The sequence below is a fragment of the Gallus gallus genome, chromosome 2 (assembly GCF_016699485.2).
Source record: "Gallus gallus isolate bGalGal1 chromosome 2, bGalGal1.mat.broiler.GRCg7b, whole genome shotgun sequence".
NCBI lineage: Eukaryota > Metazoa > Chordata > Aves > Galliformes > Phasianidae > Gallus > Gallus gallus.
Window position 1 is genome coordinate 26,030,236 of NC_052533.1, and position 20,265 is coordinate 26,050,500.

At 35.2% G+C, this 20,265-nt stretch overlaps 1 protein-coding gene across 5 annotated transcripts in view; it reads left to right on the forward strand.

The window, feature by feature from the left end:
- PHF14 (PHD finger protein 14) overlaps positions 1–20,265 on the forward strand; it is a 155,108-nt gene that overhangs the window by 91,165 nt on the left and 43,678 nt on the right. For 3 of the 5 annotated variants that reach the window (XM_015281402.3, XM_015281401.3, NM_001012856.4), the window contains exon 17: positions 8,810–8,927. In XM_015281402.3, coding sequence (XP_015136888.1) covers positions 8,810–8,927 — 118 coding nt within the window. Of the gene's footprint in view, positions 1–1,692; positions 1,759–8,809; positions 9,121–9,819; positions 10,558–20,265 lie in introns of those variants that run through there. The other 2 variants (XR_003073554.3, XM_015281403.3) reach the window with 2 other exon arrangements.

Sequence of the window (20,265 nt, forward strand, 5' to 3'; positions counted from 1 at the left end):
GGGAAAAAATATTAAAGTATATAGTGTCACTTATGGTCAGTTATTAAAGTAGTGTAATTACAAGCATTGTGGAAGGTGAGAATGATAAATGCAGCATAGCTTGGCTTTAGTAAGACTTTGAAAATACTTTTTGTGTGATCTGGTAAGTAAGCAAGGGAAACATTCTGTTAATTAAGCTACAATGAAATATGTAGCTTATCAGGAAAGCAGACTAGTAACTATGGATTCGCTGTCAAATTAGAGCCGTGTTCTGTTCACTGAATTCCACTAAGTCCTGTCCCGAATTCAGTGTTCCTATATTTTTAACAACTTTTGCTTTGATGTGTTAGGTGTTGGAATAAAGACTTTCGTTACATTTGCAAGTGACGCCAATATGATGTAAGGAACTATGAGGCTTGAATTTAAAATGAAGCTTTAAGAAACCATCTAGAAAAATATACAATGGAGAAAAGGAAAGGGCAAATCACTATTCAGTGTAGTTATCTTACAAAGATAAATATTTAGGAGGTGGGCCTCCAAAAGTGAAGGAATGGATAATTTTGGATCACAAACTGATTCTATGAATCAATCTGATTGTACTTGAGTGATGTTTTAACATGTTTAACACATGAAAGTACTCCCCATTGCTCAGATTGCTATCACGTCCTTGAAAAAGCCTCAGCTAGTGTGTGCAGTCCACCTCAGTAAGAGAAGTACAGAAAGCCAAAGGAAAACAGAATGAACAACAAGCAGACTACGAGAGACTTAAATGAAGAGGAAAGCTTTGAATGTTTGGGTTTCTTTAATTTAGTAAGGACTGGGGAATTCATGTCTTCAAAAGTCTAAGTTCTTAGAGAGGTGAAGACAGAAGTTGCTGCAAAGAAGGAGAAAATAAAGTCATTCTTCAAGTCTGGTTAGATGTTGTAGCAAGACAACTTAGAAAAGCAATAGAAAGGATTTGCATTAGTTGCATCTAATTGCATTAGAGAAGTGAGGGAAGTTAAAAAATTCTGCTATTGAATGTTTTTAAGGCCAGACTTAGGTATGTTAAAACTGTTGATATTATTGTTATTCTTGGGCATGCTTGTTAACCCCAAGGGGATTTCCAGCTGTATTTTATATGTTTGTCCTCCAGTGGAGTTTCTGTATAAGACTGCTTGCTTTCTTTGACACTTCCTTCTGACATTAGGTTAGTTTTTAATCTTTCTATAATCATCATATGATTCATTGCATCATTTGCCTCTCTTTTTCTGGAAAGCCAGATGTTATCACTCAGTATTTCACCTTTTGAAAGAAGTGTTGGCAATCTTCACATCTGTAATGAGATTTCTGTCGCGGCTCACAAACAGTACACCATTCAGTTTAACTAAGTGTAGTCTGAACACTGGAGAATGGCACCACAGATGCAGTCCTATATTATTTGTCAGTGGAGGTAATTCTGGTCCTATCAGAATTTCTTGTTCTTTCCAAGGAAGAAAGTATTTTGCACTTTTGGGGGGCTGTAATTTGACTAACATTATCTTAATGTGTGTCAAATGACTTGTCTTCACAGAAATACTTAATTAGAACTTAAAATGCTGTAAATATAAGCTCTATGCAGTAGTTGTACAATAGAAACGCATCTAACATAGTGTTTTATGTAGCGTTTCCTCTTGTATAAGTAGGCCCTTAGTGATTTTGCAAAATAATTTAATGAAGCCTTGTGTTTTGTAGTATTGAAGTACTATGAGAGAAAGAGAAGTGAACACTTCATGCTGAAAGGAAGCTGTTCACTTACAGGTATAGTAAATAAAGTTTCTTTATAGCATTCATATAAATCATTGTTTGTCTGTGAACTAAGTTTCATGACACAGATGAATTGCTGACAGTTCAGAAAATATCTGGATTTACATAGCGGTGTCTCATAGACAGCTAGTTGAGAGTCTACCCTTACCCATAAATAGTCATTGTTTTTGAATTTTGCATTTTTTATTTTGGTTTGATCTGGTTTGTTTCTGTTAATACTAAAAAGCAAGTAGGAGAGGTGGCAGTTCTGGGTTTAGTATAATAAATTTAGCTACAGAAATCTGTGCTAGATAATGCTTATTTTCTTTCACTCATTTATAAACAATTGACACTTTGTCAGTACTGTTAAAATGAAATACTCAATACTTAGGTTACCTAATGATAAGCATCCTGGGGAGAAGGGGAGTAGAAGCAACATGAAGTGCTATTTTTTTCATTCTGGATTCATAGATAGAATGTTTCATTTAGCTTTTTGCTTTAAAGTAGAACTTTCTCGTAATTTTCAGAGCCATAGAAATTCATGCTTGTATTATAACTAGCGATAAATACGGGATTTGCTTAAAAGCTCATTTAATATAGGAGATGCTGAAAAGTATAGCACAGATCCTCTAAGCGTGTGAGGGTTTTGAAGCAAGATTATTGTGTGTTAAGGAGAAAAAGTATTCATTTTATTAATGCCCTTGAGGGTATGGACGAAAATTTAAGTAAACTAGAGATTAGTATGCAATTTCCCACATCCAAAACCATCTAGGTACTTTATCCTGAAACTACTATTAGCTGAGGGTCAGAAAACATGTCCTGCTCTGTGAAGACATTTTGTCCAAATGCTGTCTTCAGTAGCAGACGTGTATTATATTCTGTGCCTTATATATATATATATACATACATATATACATATATGTATAAGACATAGAATGTACTAATCATTCTGCTTCAGGTATATTCTCTCACCTGTCTGCAATAGCTATGCCCCCTCTCGCTTTTGGGTGTAACAGAAGAGAGTAGCATTCTGCTGTCTCATCTACTGTTACAATCTCTGCAACTTTGGAACTTCATTTTAATATGACTGCATTGTACCTAACATAGTAGAAATTTGAAAGTGGCTTTTGATCACTTTATGTAATACTATAATGATTACCTTTCCCAGAGAGAGTATTTTGTTTACTTTAAGTCAAAACTATGAAAATAATAGAATCCTACATAAGTTTAGGGCATCCGACCTGATTGCCCACTCAAAGCAAGACTGACTGCAGAGGTCAGTCCTCAGAATTATATCCAGTTGAATCTGCAGCTGTTCAAAATAACCAGTTCCTGTGTAGCATGTGGCTGTATCGCTGAGCTATGTCCTGTTTTATGTTCAGCATTCAGTGCATGTACATTCATTTCAGTGCTGGAAACTGCCACATGCCAGATGCTAAAGTCACCTAAAGCTTTATCAGTCTATGTGAGAGGACTGTTTTAAATTGCTGTGATGCTAATTATTTCTTATAACTGTAGGCCAGAAACTGCAAGATGACTTGACCATCCATTTTAAGCTTTTATGCCATTGGTAGGCAAGGGATTCTTTTCTTTTGACTTGCCTGTTCAGTCTGAAAGCAAGAGTTGTGAAGGATCTAGACCTTATATTTGAAATAAGAGTATAAATGAGGGTACAGCATGTCTTTTCCTTCATGTTTGACCTATATCACGTCACAGCAAAGTGAAAGCAATTTCTGTCAGAATCCATGAAGCTGAATTGAAGAGTTTGGAGTAGAATGGCAGGGTAAGCTATGAGGTCTTGAAATAGCTTCTCTTTGTTTTAAGTGTCAGAAGAGAAAGCTAAAAGGAAGAATGCTTTTCACATATTTCATAACACAGAAATGTTTTGAGGGCCTTCCCTCAGTGAGGAAGTAGAACGATGTATTAATAGCTGCAGTAAATGTACAGCTGTAGAGTTATATTACCAATAGATCTTTGATTAATTTTCTTCTTTAAATAGGGGTACTAGAAAATGACTTCTTTGACATCACATGTAGGATTTGCTGTTAGAACCTCTTCATTAGTACTCACTCCTGCCACCCAGAATTGGTCTGTTGTTCCCATTACAATTAAGGTGTAATGGAGGCACTGCTCACCTGCCTGAAGTCCTCATCTTGGGTTTAGTGTTTTGAATTCATTTGAGCTTACTTTGATATTTTTTATAATGCTTACATACTCAGAATCACAGAATGTTCCAGGTTGGAAGAGACCTCCTTTCCATCAGGTTTATCATACAACCACTAAAAAGAAACAGTGCCTTAAACTGTCATGGATGTATTTAAAATGTTTGAACACAAGAATGTGCTACAATCTGAAGTGTACTCTGTGCATGTCTCCAGCTGTCTGCAATATCAATGGCCCAACACTTGGGCACTGAGAAATGAAAGGGGGCAAAAGACCAGTGCCTGAGAGAGAGCATCTGCTCCTCAGGTCTTCAGAGCCTTCAGTCAGAAATGAGGTTAAGCACAAGCCAACAGGGAAGGATGCATAGCAGTAGTTATGTCAAATGCAGCCATGTGCTGGATTAGCCATTGTGTTGCATCTGCCCCGCTAACAGGAGGTTTAATGCACATCTAACCCACTGTAGTTCTGAGAGTTTAGAAATTCTGGATGAGATCACTCCTAATTTTGGTCTAATTATTTCTCATTTCGCCAGAGTAACTCTTAAATGACAAGTTCTCTAGTGCTGATGGTGGTTTGTCAATAATGTATGTTTCTAAGCTGTTGTGATGAATAGGAGTTAGTTCATCTGTTTTGTGATTTGATCAGTATAGTACTTTTTGGCATGACGCTGCAGACAATGTTCAATGATGTGTACATACATGAAAGATTTTCTGTAGTCTCTGAAGCATATTTGTGAAGTTGTATTTAAAGATTAGCTTGTTAATGTTGTGTTTCAGGGACATGTAGGTAATTACTTATACAGCTGTAGATAGGTGATGCTGTCTTGTGAATGCAAAATAAGTTTCTTCACTCTAGCTGAGTCAGCTCTTTGTGGTTTTATATATTAACCAGTGGCTTAGATGCATGCCAGTGATGGGCAGGTTTTCCATTTGCTGTTCCTCTGTAAAAGCGCAGTGCTCCCATGAAGATTTCTGCAGGCCAGCTGATAAGACTCGCTCCTGTGTAGGTAGATGCAATGTGATGAAATTGGATGTGTGTGTTGAGCTTTGTAAACAAAATGAGATTGACTCCAGCCATTATCTCATTTATCTCATTTACATTGTAAAATCAGTATCTACAGTATTGATTAGAGGATAATTAGTTAATTATGAACAGGAAAACAGAGTTATGTCGGGCTTGAGCACAGCCAGCTGTACTGACTAAAATAATAAAAAAATCCAAGGGCATGAACAGATGGAGATTACTTTATTAAAGAACAAAGCAGACAAATTTCAGGTATAGAAATGCCTAATCAGGCTTTCTTGCTGTGAAGATGTAGCTGACCTGCATTTTGTATTTTAAAAGTGAAAAATATTTTCCTTTATTATTATTTAATTTGTAAACTTAATGCACCAGAATTCACCTTTCTTCTTCAGACTCCATTTTCTTGTCATGTGGTGGGCATATACCTATCCTAATTAATTGCTGGAATGAGGAACACACCAATTTCTAATTTTGATGCATAAAGTGATTTCAGGCTTGTTAAAACATTGATAGTAAGCAATTATCTGTCAGTTAAAGATAATTTAGAATGTTAGTTTAGTTTGTATTTCTGTGGAGCTCTGATTTTCATAAAGTTTTAGGTCCATTTGCTAGCCAGACCACTGAAAATGACCAGGTACTTAATTGCAGTTATAGATTATAGACTTAACAATGACCAAAAAAAAAAAAAAAATCCACAAATAACATTTGCTAGTTTAAGGGCAGTTTTGGAAATATGTCCTTGAATCTTCAAAGGTAACAACTTTAGGTTGATTTTTTTAACGTGGAAGAAGCTGAAGAGTTTCTTTGTTTTTGTATCCCCCCCCAGCCTGATAGTTTAAAACTGACTCTGTTAAACTATCCTCAGGATGGAAGTGGGTGGTATTTGTAAATGACTGCAGTGTAGCTCCTTTGCTCTGCAAGTGTCCAAGTTGTGACTGATTTATGAGCACATCTACTGAAAGACTGTGAGGCTATCAGTGTGACGCTTTTTGTGACCCAGCAATTTCAATCTCTAATTTAGTTTGAAAGTGCTCTTTATTGTTTATCTGTTTCTTATTTTCTGAATCTGACAGTGGATTTTCTGTCATTTTATATTTCTAAACAATACTATACAGAAAACTTCTAGAAAATACAACACAGTAGTATTTTCTTCAAAGTTTAGTCTTAGTTTATTACTGCCATTTTTTAACATGGGCATAAGGTCTTCTTCTGGAATTACAGATTATCAATACCAGTTAATTATAATTATGAATTTTGTTCTCTGTACTAAGAGGTGTTTGATCTTCACTTTTTGTCCGAGTTCAGTGTCAGCGAACAACAGGCTCGCCAGACAGCTAGCGCATCATCTTTAACCACAGTACAGTCTGTATTTATCCAGTTTTCCCTGTGTCATCCTCTGTGAACTTCAGGTTCTGTGAAGTTGTATTCATCAATACAGAGCTGATATTCCAATAAAATTGCAATATAGAGAAACTGTTTCAAAACATTTGATATAGTCTCATTTTTAGCCATGCAGCTTTTTATATTTTGAGAATGCTTTGTTGTTTGCATTTTCTCAGCTGTGCAAATGCAGATAGCAGCTATCTAGTATCTGAAAGCTATTTATTATCTAAATTTTTGTGTTAACTCATTCTAGGAAAATGCAATTTTTGTCCTGTAAATTAACCAGCTTTGAAGTAATGCAAGTAACGATATAAATTAAAAACACTCAGTTTTAATGGGGCTTTTGCATTTACTTTCACCACATTCTGGTTATTTCAGCCCAGCCTTTTCTGTCTTCCTCAGTGTACTTCTGAACTGTGGCTGAAAGTGAAGCTAGGAAATACCACTGTCTAGGTACCAAATTTTATTCACATGATGAAAGGTGGCAAAGTGTAATTCTGAAGGGGAAACAGCTTCTGTTGAACATAATACCTAACAGTTCTGTGTATAGGCAATTGCTTCAGAAAAAATGCAACCTGAATTGCTGCTGTTTGAGGGCAGATGTAGTTTTTTAGGATTAAACACTAAAATACTCCATGCTCATCAAAAATAGCATGAGTCTTTATCTTATGGTACTTAGAGGATCCCAAACAGTTTACTAGAAGGGAAACTTGAGAGCTCAGGTGAGCACTGCTCCAATGCAGGTGCTTAAGTGGACAGGATTATAGGTATGAAATAGGTTAGTAAAAGTGTATTTCTTTACAAATGAGAGAACGTTGAGGCTGAAAGGAAGTTTGGTCTTTTGTTGAAGATCACATATGCCATTAAGATGCAGGAGTATGATCTCATCTCCAATTCAATCTCTTTGTCACTTTAATAAGAAATACAACTACTTATACATTTAAATAGTTTACTTCCACATTAGAACTGCACAGAATTATTTTCTTGTTTAAGTTTTCAGTGTGTTGTTTGTCCTGGAATTAGAATTATAGTATTACTAACTAATCCGAAGGATATACTGTGTCATTTCAAACTTGTACAGTGTCTACAGGTTTGCTTCAAATTCCTGCTAGCAAAAACAGTACAAACTGGGCCTTTGCTAGTGCTCATGTCTTATGTACAATGTGTGAAAATAGAGGGCTTCCCAAGCAAAAACAGATTTGACAAGGATAAACATAACTACTTAGATAATGTAATTGTCATCATAAAATAGTTACTTCTCTTTTATATGGAGACTAATTTCTGGAGAAAAGTCACTTACGTATTTTCTTCTGTTAATACAGCAAGGTGTTCCGTTACTTGAGGCTTTCTTCTGTGATGCAGTGTGTGTTCTCTTTGTTGATAATTATAACACCTTTGTCTTCTATCTGATGATGGCCATGCCATACTTTTACTGCAGTTTTCAGAGATTTTGCTTGTTTTATAGTGGAGAAATTGGTAGCAAGGGAAGCAGAGAAAGAAAGCGCAAGGGAATTCTTAGAGATTCTAATTCTTAAATCTTTTCTTCTTATTTTTTTATTATTTACATTGGTTTTTATTCACAGTCTATTTCAGAAAGAGACTATTCCAAAGTAAATTTGAAAAAAGCTTTATTTTTCAAATGAAAGGCTTTAGGGGATATGCAAATAAAGTGAAGTTCTTTAAGATATGTGAAAACACTATCTGTTTTTAAAATATTTTTCTCCTTTTGAACATATTATTCTTTTGAGCACTTTCCTTTATAAGGAACTTCTTATACTGTAGAATTTCTTCAATTCTGGTACATTAAGAATAGGTGAGCAAGGAAATTACAACATTTGTTTTGAGTTTCACACCTGGACTAAACATAGGAAAAAACAGTAACAAAAAGATTTATTAAAAAAAAAAAAAAGTGTTATTTATACATAGGGCAGTTTTATAAATGAAAGATTGCAGTGAAAGATCACAGGCATTTTAAAGTCATCCCTTTCCAACGGATTGAAAGAGAAACAGAAAATGTTTTGTGCCTTTATTTATGAGCTATATAGTTACAGTTTAAAATACCTAATTTATAGCTGTAAATTATACTTGAATTATTGAATGTGTGAGTGTTTCACTGTTTGCCTTGTAAAAATAGATAAGTGAAATGTCTATGAAAAATTAATATTGCCGCTGTTTAATAAAAAAATACCTGAATAAATGACAAAAAATGAACTGGCTATATTCTTTTCTTTAATTAGCAACTCTTTTAAATAATATCCTTCATATAAGATTGTGATGAAGGTGATGCATGAGTGTCTGCATTGGAATATTCCAGATTTGGCCAAATATACTTAGCGTTTGAAAATTACCCTTGTAGAAAATGTACTTTCTGTACCATGATAATGGATCAAAGAATCTTGCACTGGGAATTGTAGGGAAGCTCAATATAAAATAATACAGGAATACGATATATATAGAGAGAGAGATAGATAGATTTATTTATTTTTTTCTTTCACAGATGCGATGAATGCAGACTCTGTTACCATTTTGGCTGTCTAGACCCTCCCTTGAAAAAGTCTCCGAAGCAAACTGGCTACGGATGGATTTGTCAAGAATGTGACTCTACATCTTCCAAAGTAAGTTAATTCATCCTGTGAAGTAGTTGGAGTTTTAGCCATCTCACAGCTTTTGTTGAAATGCTCTAAATTGGTCTGCTCTGAAAAGCAGGAGGTCATAAAATAATGATTTCAGATTCTCTGTAAAAACAGGTTAAAAAAACAGAATGTATGCAAAATGAAAATAATCAATAAAGAGAATTTTATTATCTGAGTTACATGTTTTCTCTTCATATTATAGTGTTCTCTCTGAGAAAAGAGTGAATAAGTATACTATATCAGGATTGGTAATATTACAAACAAGTGAAAGTATTTTTGGATTAGTGTAGGACAGAAGCCTCTAAGAACAGAGACAGAAAATATATCTTTGTCAAAATTAATGAAGATGGTTCGATTGAATAAATCTGTTGTTTTTAGTGGGTTTTTTGTGTTTTTTTTTTTTTTTTCCACTACTGGTAAATATTGTGAAAGTTCTTAATAGTAAACTAGTAGACTAGTAAAACCTGAAAATGAGGTTCAGTAAACTAGCAAAATAGTAAACTATTGATGAGTATGCCTTGATCAAATATATAACATTTCGAAGTCAGAATTAAATTTCTGACATAGATTTAGATTTTACCCTGTAGTATTACAGACAGAAATAGTACTCTTCTGCAGTACTAACTTACTAAAAAATAAAGATGTGCTTCTTTGCTTTTATGTACAGAAGTTTCCATAGTACTGACATTCTCTTCTGTCATCACCTTAACCTAGGAAGAGACACTATGTACTTAATTTTTAAAATTGGATTTACTAATTCATCTGGTATATCAATGTTTTGTTGGTTTTTTTGTGTGTGTTTGTTTGTTAAAAAGAAAAAAAAAATTAAAATCTGGAATTTTAGTTTGTTCTGCTACTTTCTTGGTGTTTGCAGAATATTTTCAACTAAAAAGGACACAGCTGTGCAGAGGTGCTGTCATAAGATATGTGTTGACATATGTGGATGTTGCTCTAAAGAAGCAGATACTTTATGTACAAATATAGTTTTTGACTTGCGACTGGGAAGAAATGGTTCTCAGTTTCACGTGGTGGGGGAGTTAATTTAATCCTTCTGTAAGGAAATATGAAGACAGCCATCGGAAATTAGCTGTCCACCACATTTTGGACATCAAGCAGTCTTTCTTGAATACCAGTTACATGGAATGGACATTCCAAGAGTGAATTGAAAGTACTGAAGTTTTGTCACCTGCTTAAACTAAAACGGGTCCTTGATAACATTAGTTAGAATTTCTGTCTCCAATTTCCTTGACTTCTTCTGAGTAAACAAACTCAAAAAAGCAGAGTTTGTAACTTCTAAATGTTTTTTCTTCTTCGGGAGATTAGAACGCTATGTACCAGATAAAAAATATAAAATACTTTATTGTGTAAATTAAGTATGATTGACATCATTTTAGTGCAGGGCATGCGTTAATTTTAAATTGAAAACCATGGTGTTCTGAAGAGTAAATGAAGTTTATTGTTAGATTGACAATGTATTTTGTATTATGTTAGTGATACAAATTAAAAAAAAAAAATGCTTGTTATTGTATCTGATTTTCTTTTTCATTCCATAGAGACTTCTAAATGAGTATACTTAAATAATAAAGTCATTTGCACTTTCAAATTTAAGCAATTTGAATGGTATTTGAATGAAAATGTGTATGAAAGGTGCTGAAAAATTGTCTTATGAGGACTCCTTGTGGTTTTGGGTAGCCACTTTCACATCGCTTTTTCACAAAGCTGTACAGAGAAGTTCTCTGAAAAAGCTGTACTTTTCTCTCTGTTTTAAAGTATTTTTCTAGAACATTTGCATGATTTTACTCTATAATGTGTTACAAATTCAAACACTTTAGTGTTGAGTTGCACTCGTTACAAACGTTCCTTAAGGTGAATGTGGTTTTAAGAGGTTAGGGCTTTCTTTATTTACTTCACCACTTTTCCATTCAGCTTTCTATGCAGTTTTACTATTGTGTTATCTGTCACAATTTGAGGCTTTTTCTGCCCCTTGCTAGAGGGAGTAGTCCCTCAGCTGTGTACTTAGAGATAGGGAGAGGAAAGCTGTAGAGAAGGTTGCTTGTTTGCTGCACTCTGCCTGACCTATGGATGAATTGCAAGCTTGAGCTCCCAGCAATTTCAATCTCTCAGTCACTTACTAAATCCAATTTTTGGTATGTCACAGTGAAGTTTTTAGTATGGATTATAGCAGCAAAATAGGATTAAATTTCCAGCTTTTGCCAAGGAGACTATTGTTTAGTTTTCATTTCTTCAATGTTTTTCATCTGTTATGATCCAATTTAAATCACTGTTAGTGTATATGTTTTAAAATTCTGCAGTGATGTCTTCTGCAGCAGTCTTGGCCCCTGGAAACAATTGGTAAGTAAATTACACTAATTCAATGAAGAGAGGCTATAGCGCACAGCGTGTAATGGTTTAATGGGTTTTTACTTATAATTACAATTTTCAGTTTTACATGTTTGGTAAGGTCTACATGGCACTGACAGCAAATAATGTGTTTTTATTTTCAGGTTTTACTTAATGCTTGTTGATGTCCATGGTGTAAGAGATGTAATGTAGTGATAATAAACATACGCTTTACATTGCCATCTATCACAAGTGTGGACGTGCTCCTTCTATTTTGCTCATACGAGTCACAGGACTCTCCAACAGTTGTGTCAGTTCTTCCACCAGCATGGAGGAAGAATTCCCATACTACCCTGCCTGTCAAACAACAGACAGGCAGAGACTGCTGTTGGGCATGGGGGCAACAGCTTCTCTGCTGGTAATACTCACTGTCACTTTATGGAATGGGTGAATCTCACTAGTAAAGTCTGACAGGCTCTGTCATCTCAAAAGCCTTGTAGGTTTTGTTGCATCACATGAAAGCTGAAGTGAAACTATAGGCTCTCCATTTCTGTAACATCATCCATCTGCCTGATGTGTTATGGTGTGTTTTAAGTATTGTCAAACAGAACTCTAAATCCTAAATATCACGATAGTTTCAAATAGTGATATTCAGAAGAAAATAGAACATTTAAACATTTAATAAAAACCAACAACACAAATTTAATTATTTATTATTATGATTTAACATTCAGTAGGAATTAATGTGGCCTGCCCATGTGTTTATGATGTGACTTAATGGCTCATTATGGAGTCTCATTGTTACTAGATGTGGCATTTCAGGAATCCTTTCTATTGACTTCCTTTTAAAAAGTACTGTTTGAAGTATCTCTTTCAATTTCAAAATTTTGCAAAGTACCAAGGCAGCAAAAACTTTAAAAATATATCATGCTAGTTACAATGACCGCAGTCATTGACTTCTTTGTTTTCTATCTGTTCATTTTTGTGTACAATCAATTTTGCAAAAAGCTGCAGAGTGTACATGTCAGGTCATTATTTGAGTGCTGCAAGATCAGCTGCATTGCCTTGCCTGTAGACTTCTGTTCAGTTTGCTTTTATTTCATCTTCTTATGGTATTGCATTTTTTTCAGTGGAAATAAATTGTCAGAGTATGTGCATAGAATTCTCATCTTAACTCCTCAGTAAATATTTTCTGGAACTACAAAGTCATGACATACCAGCCCTGGCAAGTAGTATTTTTTGTACACCTTTCGTGTTGGAAAGCAGTTGTGGACACTTTTACTTAGTAGCAAAGCAGCAGCACTTCTTTTGGTGTATCTGGCTTTGAAATCTCTTAATTTGGTCAGGAAAAAAGGGAAGTTAATTCTTTTTGTCTATGGAATTTTATGCTAACAAAATGATGTGAATGTTTAAGAAGTTTAAGTTAAGTGTAGAAGTTTCTGATCTGTTCTTGGGTTGTCAATTTCACAATGTATTTAATTTTTAAAATTATTCCTTTATCTCAGAGTGTGTTTTCTCACTCTTCCATGCAGCTATGTTCATAAATAAAAGAAACAGCAGAACTAAGAAATCCCAACGTCAAGTTCTCAGAACGTAGGAAATGCCCAAATTAAGGTTGAGTGCAGCACTGTATTCTTCTTGTGGCTGTGCATGAATTTATAGCCTTTAGTAAGTTCACACCGCTATTTTTTTTTCCTATAGGACCTCTGCCTTCCCCCATTTAGCTTTTGGAGGTCACTGAAAGAGAATGATTTGGGTTGAGTGTTAGAAGAAAATACTGTCTTCAGGTTCTGCAAGACACAGAAACAAAAATCACCATTTCAGAGACAGAAAAGAGAAAGATTGCTCTTATGTTTGAAGTAGTTGAGTTGTGACTGGAAGATTGAATTTTACCCTTCTCTCACCCCAAGCTCCCGTGCATGCTAGACAAAATAAGCATTTTGAGATGTCTAGTATTTTTTTCTCCTCATTTGCTGCTGCCCAGCTTGGATCCTTTGGCCTAACATGCAAAAATGCTAAATTCTAAAAGCTGCAGCTGGTGATGGTGTAAGATGGGTTCTGAAAGTCATCACAATGATGTGGTCTGGATTATTGCAACTGAGTAACAAATTTATTGGAATTTTTAATGCTTTAATCCCTGTGTCTTAACTTCCTGTTTGTAAAACGCCATTACTGTGCCCTTATTTTAGGCATTTTCCTTAAATTTAGATGAATGGTTCTCTTGAACTGCCTTTTCCTATCCATGGTCTCTAGGGGCTAAACAATTTAGATTAGTAAAGGGATTAGTCTGAGTGGGATTCTGTTTGCTTGAGTACTCGTAGAAGATGATGGAATCAGCGTTACATGGACAGACTTTATCCAGTTATTGACTAACATTCAGAACTACACATTTCCAAGAAAGTGGAAATGTTTTTAAAGTGGAAATGTTTTTAAAGGTTTATATATACAAAAATACACTATTTGAATGTAAAATGTGAGGTTGGCACAGAATGGTAATGCTATATTTGTGCTTAATCATGTCTTAAATATATGTTTTATAGTACTTCTGTAGGTATCACTCAATGCAAAAGTAGTTATATCTAAACTATATCTTTCAAAAAATACGCGTAGAAATCTTTATTATTAAAGTTCCTTTGTATTAATTGAAACTTTTTTTAATTGCATATTCTGACAAAGGTTGGCCACAGTGCTTGGAATGAAGCTGTGACCCTAATATAGTCAGTGCTCCTTCTTCTGAGAACACAACATAGAAGCAAATGTTCAGCCACCAAGGCAAACATCACTGCACCTGGAAAATGATAAATGAATACTGCTAACAAATTTGCTAGCTGATTGAAGGCGAACATAATTTTTTTCCATTATGCTGTATGCAACAGTTTTCAGGCGTAACTCAGTATTACAGAACTGTAAGTGACCACATTTGAAAAGGTAGAATCTATTTTCACTTCTAATGGGTGTGGATATTATGACCTATTTTCTTGTGTGTTGATCAAGAACAGTACAGTCAAACATTTTTCTATTTGTTCATATATTTTAAAACTTTTTGAGTAAAGTTGAGTGATGCTACATAAATCAGCTTGAGACGTGTACTGTCATACGATAAAAGCTATACAAACATATATATTTCTATGTATATGTATGCTGAAAAATACTCAGTTACTGTGTCTGAACCACTGAAGTCCTTGTTTTCATAGATTCATGAGGAGCCATAAAGCCTTGGATACCATTGAATGACTTTCTTGAAATTAAACAAGAAAAATGTATCCAAACTTTAAGACCATGTGAAACTTTAGTAGTGCTGTTTTATGAACTTTGGTAATGCCTAAGCTTGTCACAGGAAGAGTTTTGACTGTCCAGACAGTCCAAGAAAAAAAAAGTCAAATTGCAGTGTGGAGTAGTTCTTATCAGTTGGCTAGTTAATATTGCCAAGTGTGCTCTAGCATTTGTTCCCGGGTATCATATTTAGAAAAATGAATTGGCGCAGCCTCTGTTATTTTCTGGCAAATAAATATGAAAGAACTATCTATTGAATAATTTATACCATAAAATTTTCCAAGAATAATCAACCTTGAAATTAACTTAAGATGAAGTTTGATTTATATAGAGAGGATAATCTCTGGATAGATTTAGTTGGTATTAAGTCTACAAATGAATCCAAATGATCAGATACACTCCGTCGCCAGAAGATTCCCATAGTGTATGTAGGAAGCTTAGGTTTTAGTGAAAGAAAAAAAAAAAGGTTAATCACTGTAAAATATGTTTGGAATGGGTGTCTATCTGAATTCTTCTCCACAACAAAATCAATTCAACCAGTTCCAAATACCCCATGTCACTGGATGCCATATCCTCATCTTGGACTTCCAGTGCTTGTGCTTCCTACCAGGTTCAGCTTAACTGTAACCAAAAGGTATTGTGAAAAATGGGCAATATGCTATAGCATTCTCTTTTTCATAACCTTCTCTGAACAAATCTCTTTTTGACTGGTTACACAGAGGGCAGTAGATCTAATGCCAGCCAGAAATTAATGTAGTATAGTTGTTCTAAATGCAAAAAAGGTTTCTACTTTTGAATCATGACATCTGAATAGATCAACAAGTAATAATTAAAGTGTTTAAAAAATAAGGCACCAATTAGGAATGCAAAGTGAAATATATAATTTATTCTCATATTAAATTTCAAAAAACAAACAGAAAAACAGTTATAATAAGCTTGGTAAGAGCCTGTTGTGCCAGATTTACACTACGCAGCAGTTTTAAATAGGTATTTTTGTTACTGAAACTCCACTTTAATAGTATTTGGTCCAAAAATTGTTCCATTTCCAAGATTCATTTTCTTGCCTAGGAGACTGAAGAAGTTCCTTGCTGCTTCACTTCATTCATATTCTTTCATAACCCAACAATTTTCCAAAACTGAAACTTTGCACACCATTACAACTTCTTTTTCTTAATGGGGGATCAGTAGTATAATCCAATACCTTCTGTTATGTTGAATGTTTTATGACAAAAGCAGGAAAAAACATGATGTTTCAAATAGTACTGAAAAGAGTGATGCTTCTTGATGTCAGTGAACACATGCCCTATATTACCTTTAAATTGAAGCAATTTAATTTTTCAAGAGGCTTTGTGAGTGTCTTATGAATCAAAGTATTACTTTTTTGCTTTATTGTAACTAAAAAAATAATTAATGGAGTGAAAACAAACAAGGGTGGCTGCATTTAGAATCAAGCTTGGTCATTAATTTTCACTGTTGTTAGAATACCTTTGTTAAATATTGTGACCAGGCCTGGGGCCCCCAGTACAGGAATGATGCAGAGCTGTTGGAGCAGATCCAGAGGAGGGCCACGAAGATGGTTAGAGGGCTGGAGCACCTCTCCTGTGAAGACAGGCTAAGGGAGCTGGGCTTGTTCAGCCTGGAGAAAAGAAGGCTCCAGGGAGACCTCATTGAGGCCTTCCAGTACTTAAAGGGACTTTATAAACAGGAGAGAGACTGACTTCTTGCACTATCCAATAGTGACAGGACAAGGGGGAATGGTTTTAAACTAAAAGAGGTGAGATTTAGGTTACACGTTAGGAAGAATTTTTTTAGTCAGAGGGTGATGAGGCACTGGCACAGGCTCCTCAGAGCAGCTGTGGGTGCCCCATCCCTGAAGGTGTTCAAGGCCAGATTGGGTGGGTCCCTGGGCAGCCTGAGCTGGTGGGTGGCAGCCCTACCCATGGCAGGGGGGTTGCCACTAGATGATCTTTAAGGTCATTCCAACCCTAGCCTTTCTATGATACTAATCTGTGTCTAATTTAAGAGGTTACTGGTACTAGTGAAGTGCCAGGCTTAGTAATTTGGACCACACAGTATAGTGATTATACATTTTTAATGTATCTGATTTGAATAAAAACAATCTAGTGTTTAAGCCTTTAAAACTCTAGTTTAGATGTGGTTAATTTTGGTAGAATAACTATAATCTAGCATAAAGTAATGATTAAGGAAAGAAAATCTCTTTACTGGGCAGCTGTTAGAAACACCGCTGCTCCCCCTTACCTTCTTTAGGTTATGCTTCTAACAAAATCTGCTTACAATTATGGCTTATCTGGGAAATAGCTTTTCTACTGCATTATGGCTTACACTTCCTAAGCCATGACAAAATGAATTTACAGCCTAAGTCGCTCACTACCACTCTACTGAGTGGCAAGGAGTCTAAGCTGGGACCTATCTGCAATTGGTAAAATCCAAAAAGCAGCTAGCATTGTGTCTATAAAGCCACTAAACCTAGTTTTATGCTAGCTCAGCGTAAGAGAATTAAAAAAAAAGAGAATACATTTTCAACACTGAGCAGCACCCCAGCATAAGAAGGTTTTATAACTCCTCTCTGGTGTGCATGCTTTCAAAGTACGTGAGAAGGCTGATGGAAGAGTACTGTCTGAGAAGGACAGGAGGAATGTTTCTTCTTACTGGAGATTTTATCATTTGTGCTTTTGGAAAATAATTTCTACATATCTACAGCTATTGAGTAGCATTGTGATTGTGTGATTATAATTGAAGGTAATACACAGAAATGTAAACAACATGGAGACAGCAGTTTTAATCCAGGTTTGCTCAGTTTTACATTCCTTTCTAAATGAAATCAGAGAAGGAAAATACAAGCATGTGAAAGTCATCGAATTTTAGCTGCCCAAGAATTATAAGTTTCCCTACTGTAGAATTCCAAAAATAATGACTGAGCCTTTAAAGTATTTATAGGGGCTTTGTACTGACAATGGCATCATCAACAAATTTAGCAATAAATTGTAATGGACCATTGCTATTTTCTGTTAACATGCCAGGTGAAGATTGTGATTGTTATTTATTTATTTATTAGTGGAACTCAATAGTGACTCTGAAAGAATCTGGAAATGAATGGAAAGGTTTGTAACTGACTTTCTTTTTTTTTTTTTTCTTTTTAACTTCTCAAGCCTTGATTAAATTTTTGGCTTTGATGACAAGATGCCAGGAGGGCTGTAGTAAAAGCATATGCAGTGCACATAATCTTTTATAATTTGAACATTCATTCAAGAATTGAAGACTGTCAACAGAAAGTAGCAAGAGGTGTGTACTTTACAATTACAAAACAAACAAAAGGAATCCTGATAAGTGCAGGGTGTATCTGAATTCTGATGCCATCCCTATCCACCCTAATTTTGCAAAGTAGAGTTCTGTTGATGCCGAAAGCCTATTAAATATATTTCTTGCCTTATGTCTTACACATAACTTGTTAGTCTCTGGATAGGATCTGAACATTGTATTGTAGTTTCCTAATTGCCTACTCATGTTTACTCTCAAGACTGATTTTATTTTAAAGGCTTTTAAAGAAGTGCAGCCGTGTATGCCACTTTAAGTAATGTGTCACTCATCAGTATAAATTACTAATGCTGCCTATACAAAATCCAGTCATACTGCATCAGGAGAGAGAAAGGAGATGGGAGGGAAGGGAAAAAAAATAGAAAAAACGCACCACCAAAAAAATGCCATTTTATGAAGTGCTAAGCAAGTAATGAATTTTAGCAGAGTCAAGATTTGCTTTTTGTGGTAGTGTTAGATAGTGGTTGTGAGGTTGTTGCCATTCTCAAATAGAGATTCTTGTAGTGCCAGCCACATTTAATCACATTTTGCAGAAGACAGCTGGGCATTGCTGATTTGTGCTGTGTCAGCCACTTTCTGTGCTAAGGAGTGCCTCACCACTTGAATTTTAGCATTCTGTAGCAGAAAAGTTCCTTCTTCTTAAAATTGGCTCAGCAAATAGCTTGTGTGGGAATATAACCGCAAGAGCATTATAATTAGCTCTACCAAGAAAGTGCACAAATACTATGTGGGATTTTAAGGTGGCTTTTTAAAAGATTTTCACAAAACCGTTAAAATGCATATTGCATTGATAAATTCTGGCAGCAATTAAGTTTATCTTGGATTTTGTAAATGTGTCTTTGGTAACGGTTGAAAATTATTATCTGGTTCAGTGGTTTGAAACACCTTTGAGCATGTTTGAGAAGTCTTAAGTGTATTTCAACTGCATTGAACTGTACCAGAAAAAAAATTATGTATGGAAAGCCTTGGAATCTATAGATATCAAGGTTTCTTCCAGCTCCTAGTCTCGTGAAGACTGACGGGCAGATGGTATCATTCCAAATATGGTATAAATAGCCACAGAAAAGAAGTGTCAAAAAGGAAATAACAAGATAACTCAGTATTTATGGAAGGCTCAGAAGTGTGCTTAGAGTGAGTTAATCACATTGCAGGTTTATTTTTGGAAGTAGAAGGGCACCAGCAGATTGGTACAGTAATTGACATAATGGATGTTAAATGTGTAACCAGTCCTGTGCAATAAATAAGGGTACATACCAGATATTAATGTTTGCAAGTATATTATGTATTGAGTGAATGTTCAATTTGCCCTCTTGTTTTCTTCTAGTACATAATATCAATGTCTCCATCACCTGCTTAGGATGAAATTTTTGCAAAAAACAGAGCAACTTCAGAGCAAAAAGATATTCTAAACACTTCTCTTTGTTGCCCGCGGTAAGAAACGTTTTGAAGGTTATTACAAAAATCTTCAGTATCACTCACATTTAAATGCTAGTTATGAGAAAATTAAAAACAAAACAAAAAGGACATTTGAGATATGGGAGATGTGATTTACTAATCTGTCATAATCTCTAACTGGAATGACTTGTAGACCTATTATATGTGCTTTCAGAGTACAGGAAGAACAGAACCTGTGGAAAGCTCCTTGATACAAAACAGTATTCAGAATACAATTTGCCTCTTTCCTCGGTTAATATAGTTAATATACCCTGAGCCATTTTACCCAGTGAATCCTTTTTGCCATGCAAAGCAATCTGCCTCAGCTAAAGAATAGTGAGTTAAGTAATCTCTAGATAAATATGGTTTTGAACGCTCTTAAGCAAAAAAGGAAAGTCAGCTAGGGTCCACATTATGATTGTGGAATGAATGACCAGTGAATTTAGGGAAGAAATCAAGCCTTATCTACAAGTCAGAAATTAAAGGTATAAACGTATCTGTCTCTTTTTACTACCTGGGAAAAAAAGAAAAAAAGAAGGGTTTAGGCTCCACAGAGCTTTCAGTGCAGTGAATCTCAGGAGAAGGAAGGAAACCTGATAATCCAGCATTAACAAGATTAAAGATGACATTTAAGATAGATTGGCTATTATTCTGAACATTTCCTATTAGTCAGTAGATTCTGAAATGGTTCTGCATGCTGGTGTGCTCATTTTCAGGATCTTAATCAGAGGTATCTTAGTTTGCATTTATCTTACCATTTTTGGTTAAGACCAGGAATGCATTTTTGAAGCAAATCACCAGTTGCCACCAGTTTGTAACACTTCGGTTTGCATTACAGCGCCGTCTCAAGAGCGTGCAAACTGGGTTCTTTTCAGGGGACACTAAAGCGCATACAGTCTGTGTGACCAAACCAGTGATGTTCTGAAACGTACAACAC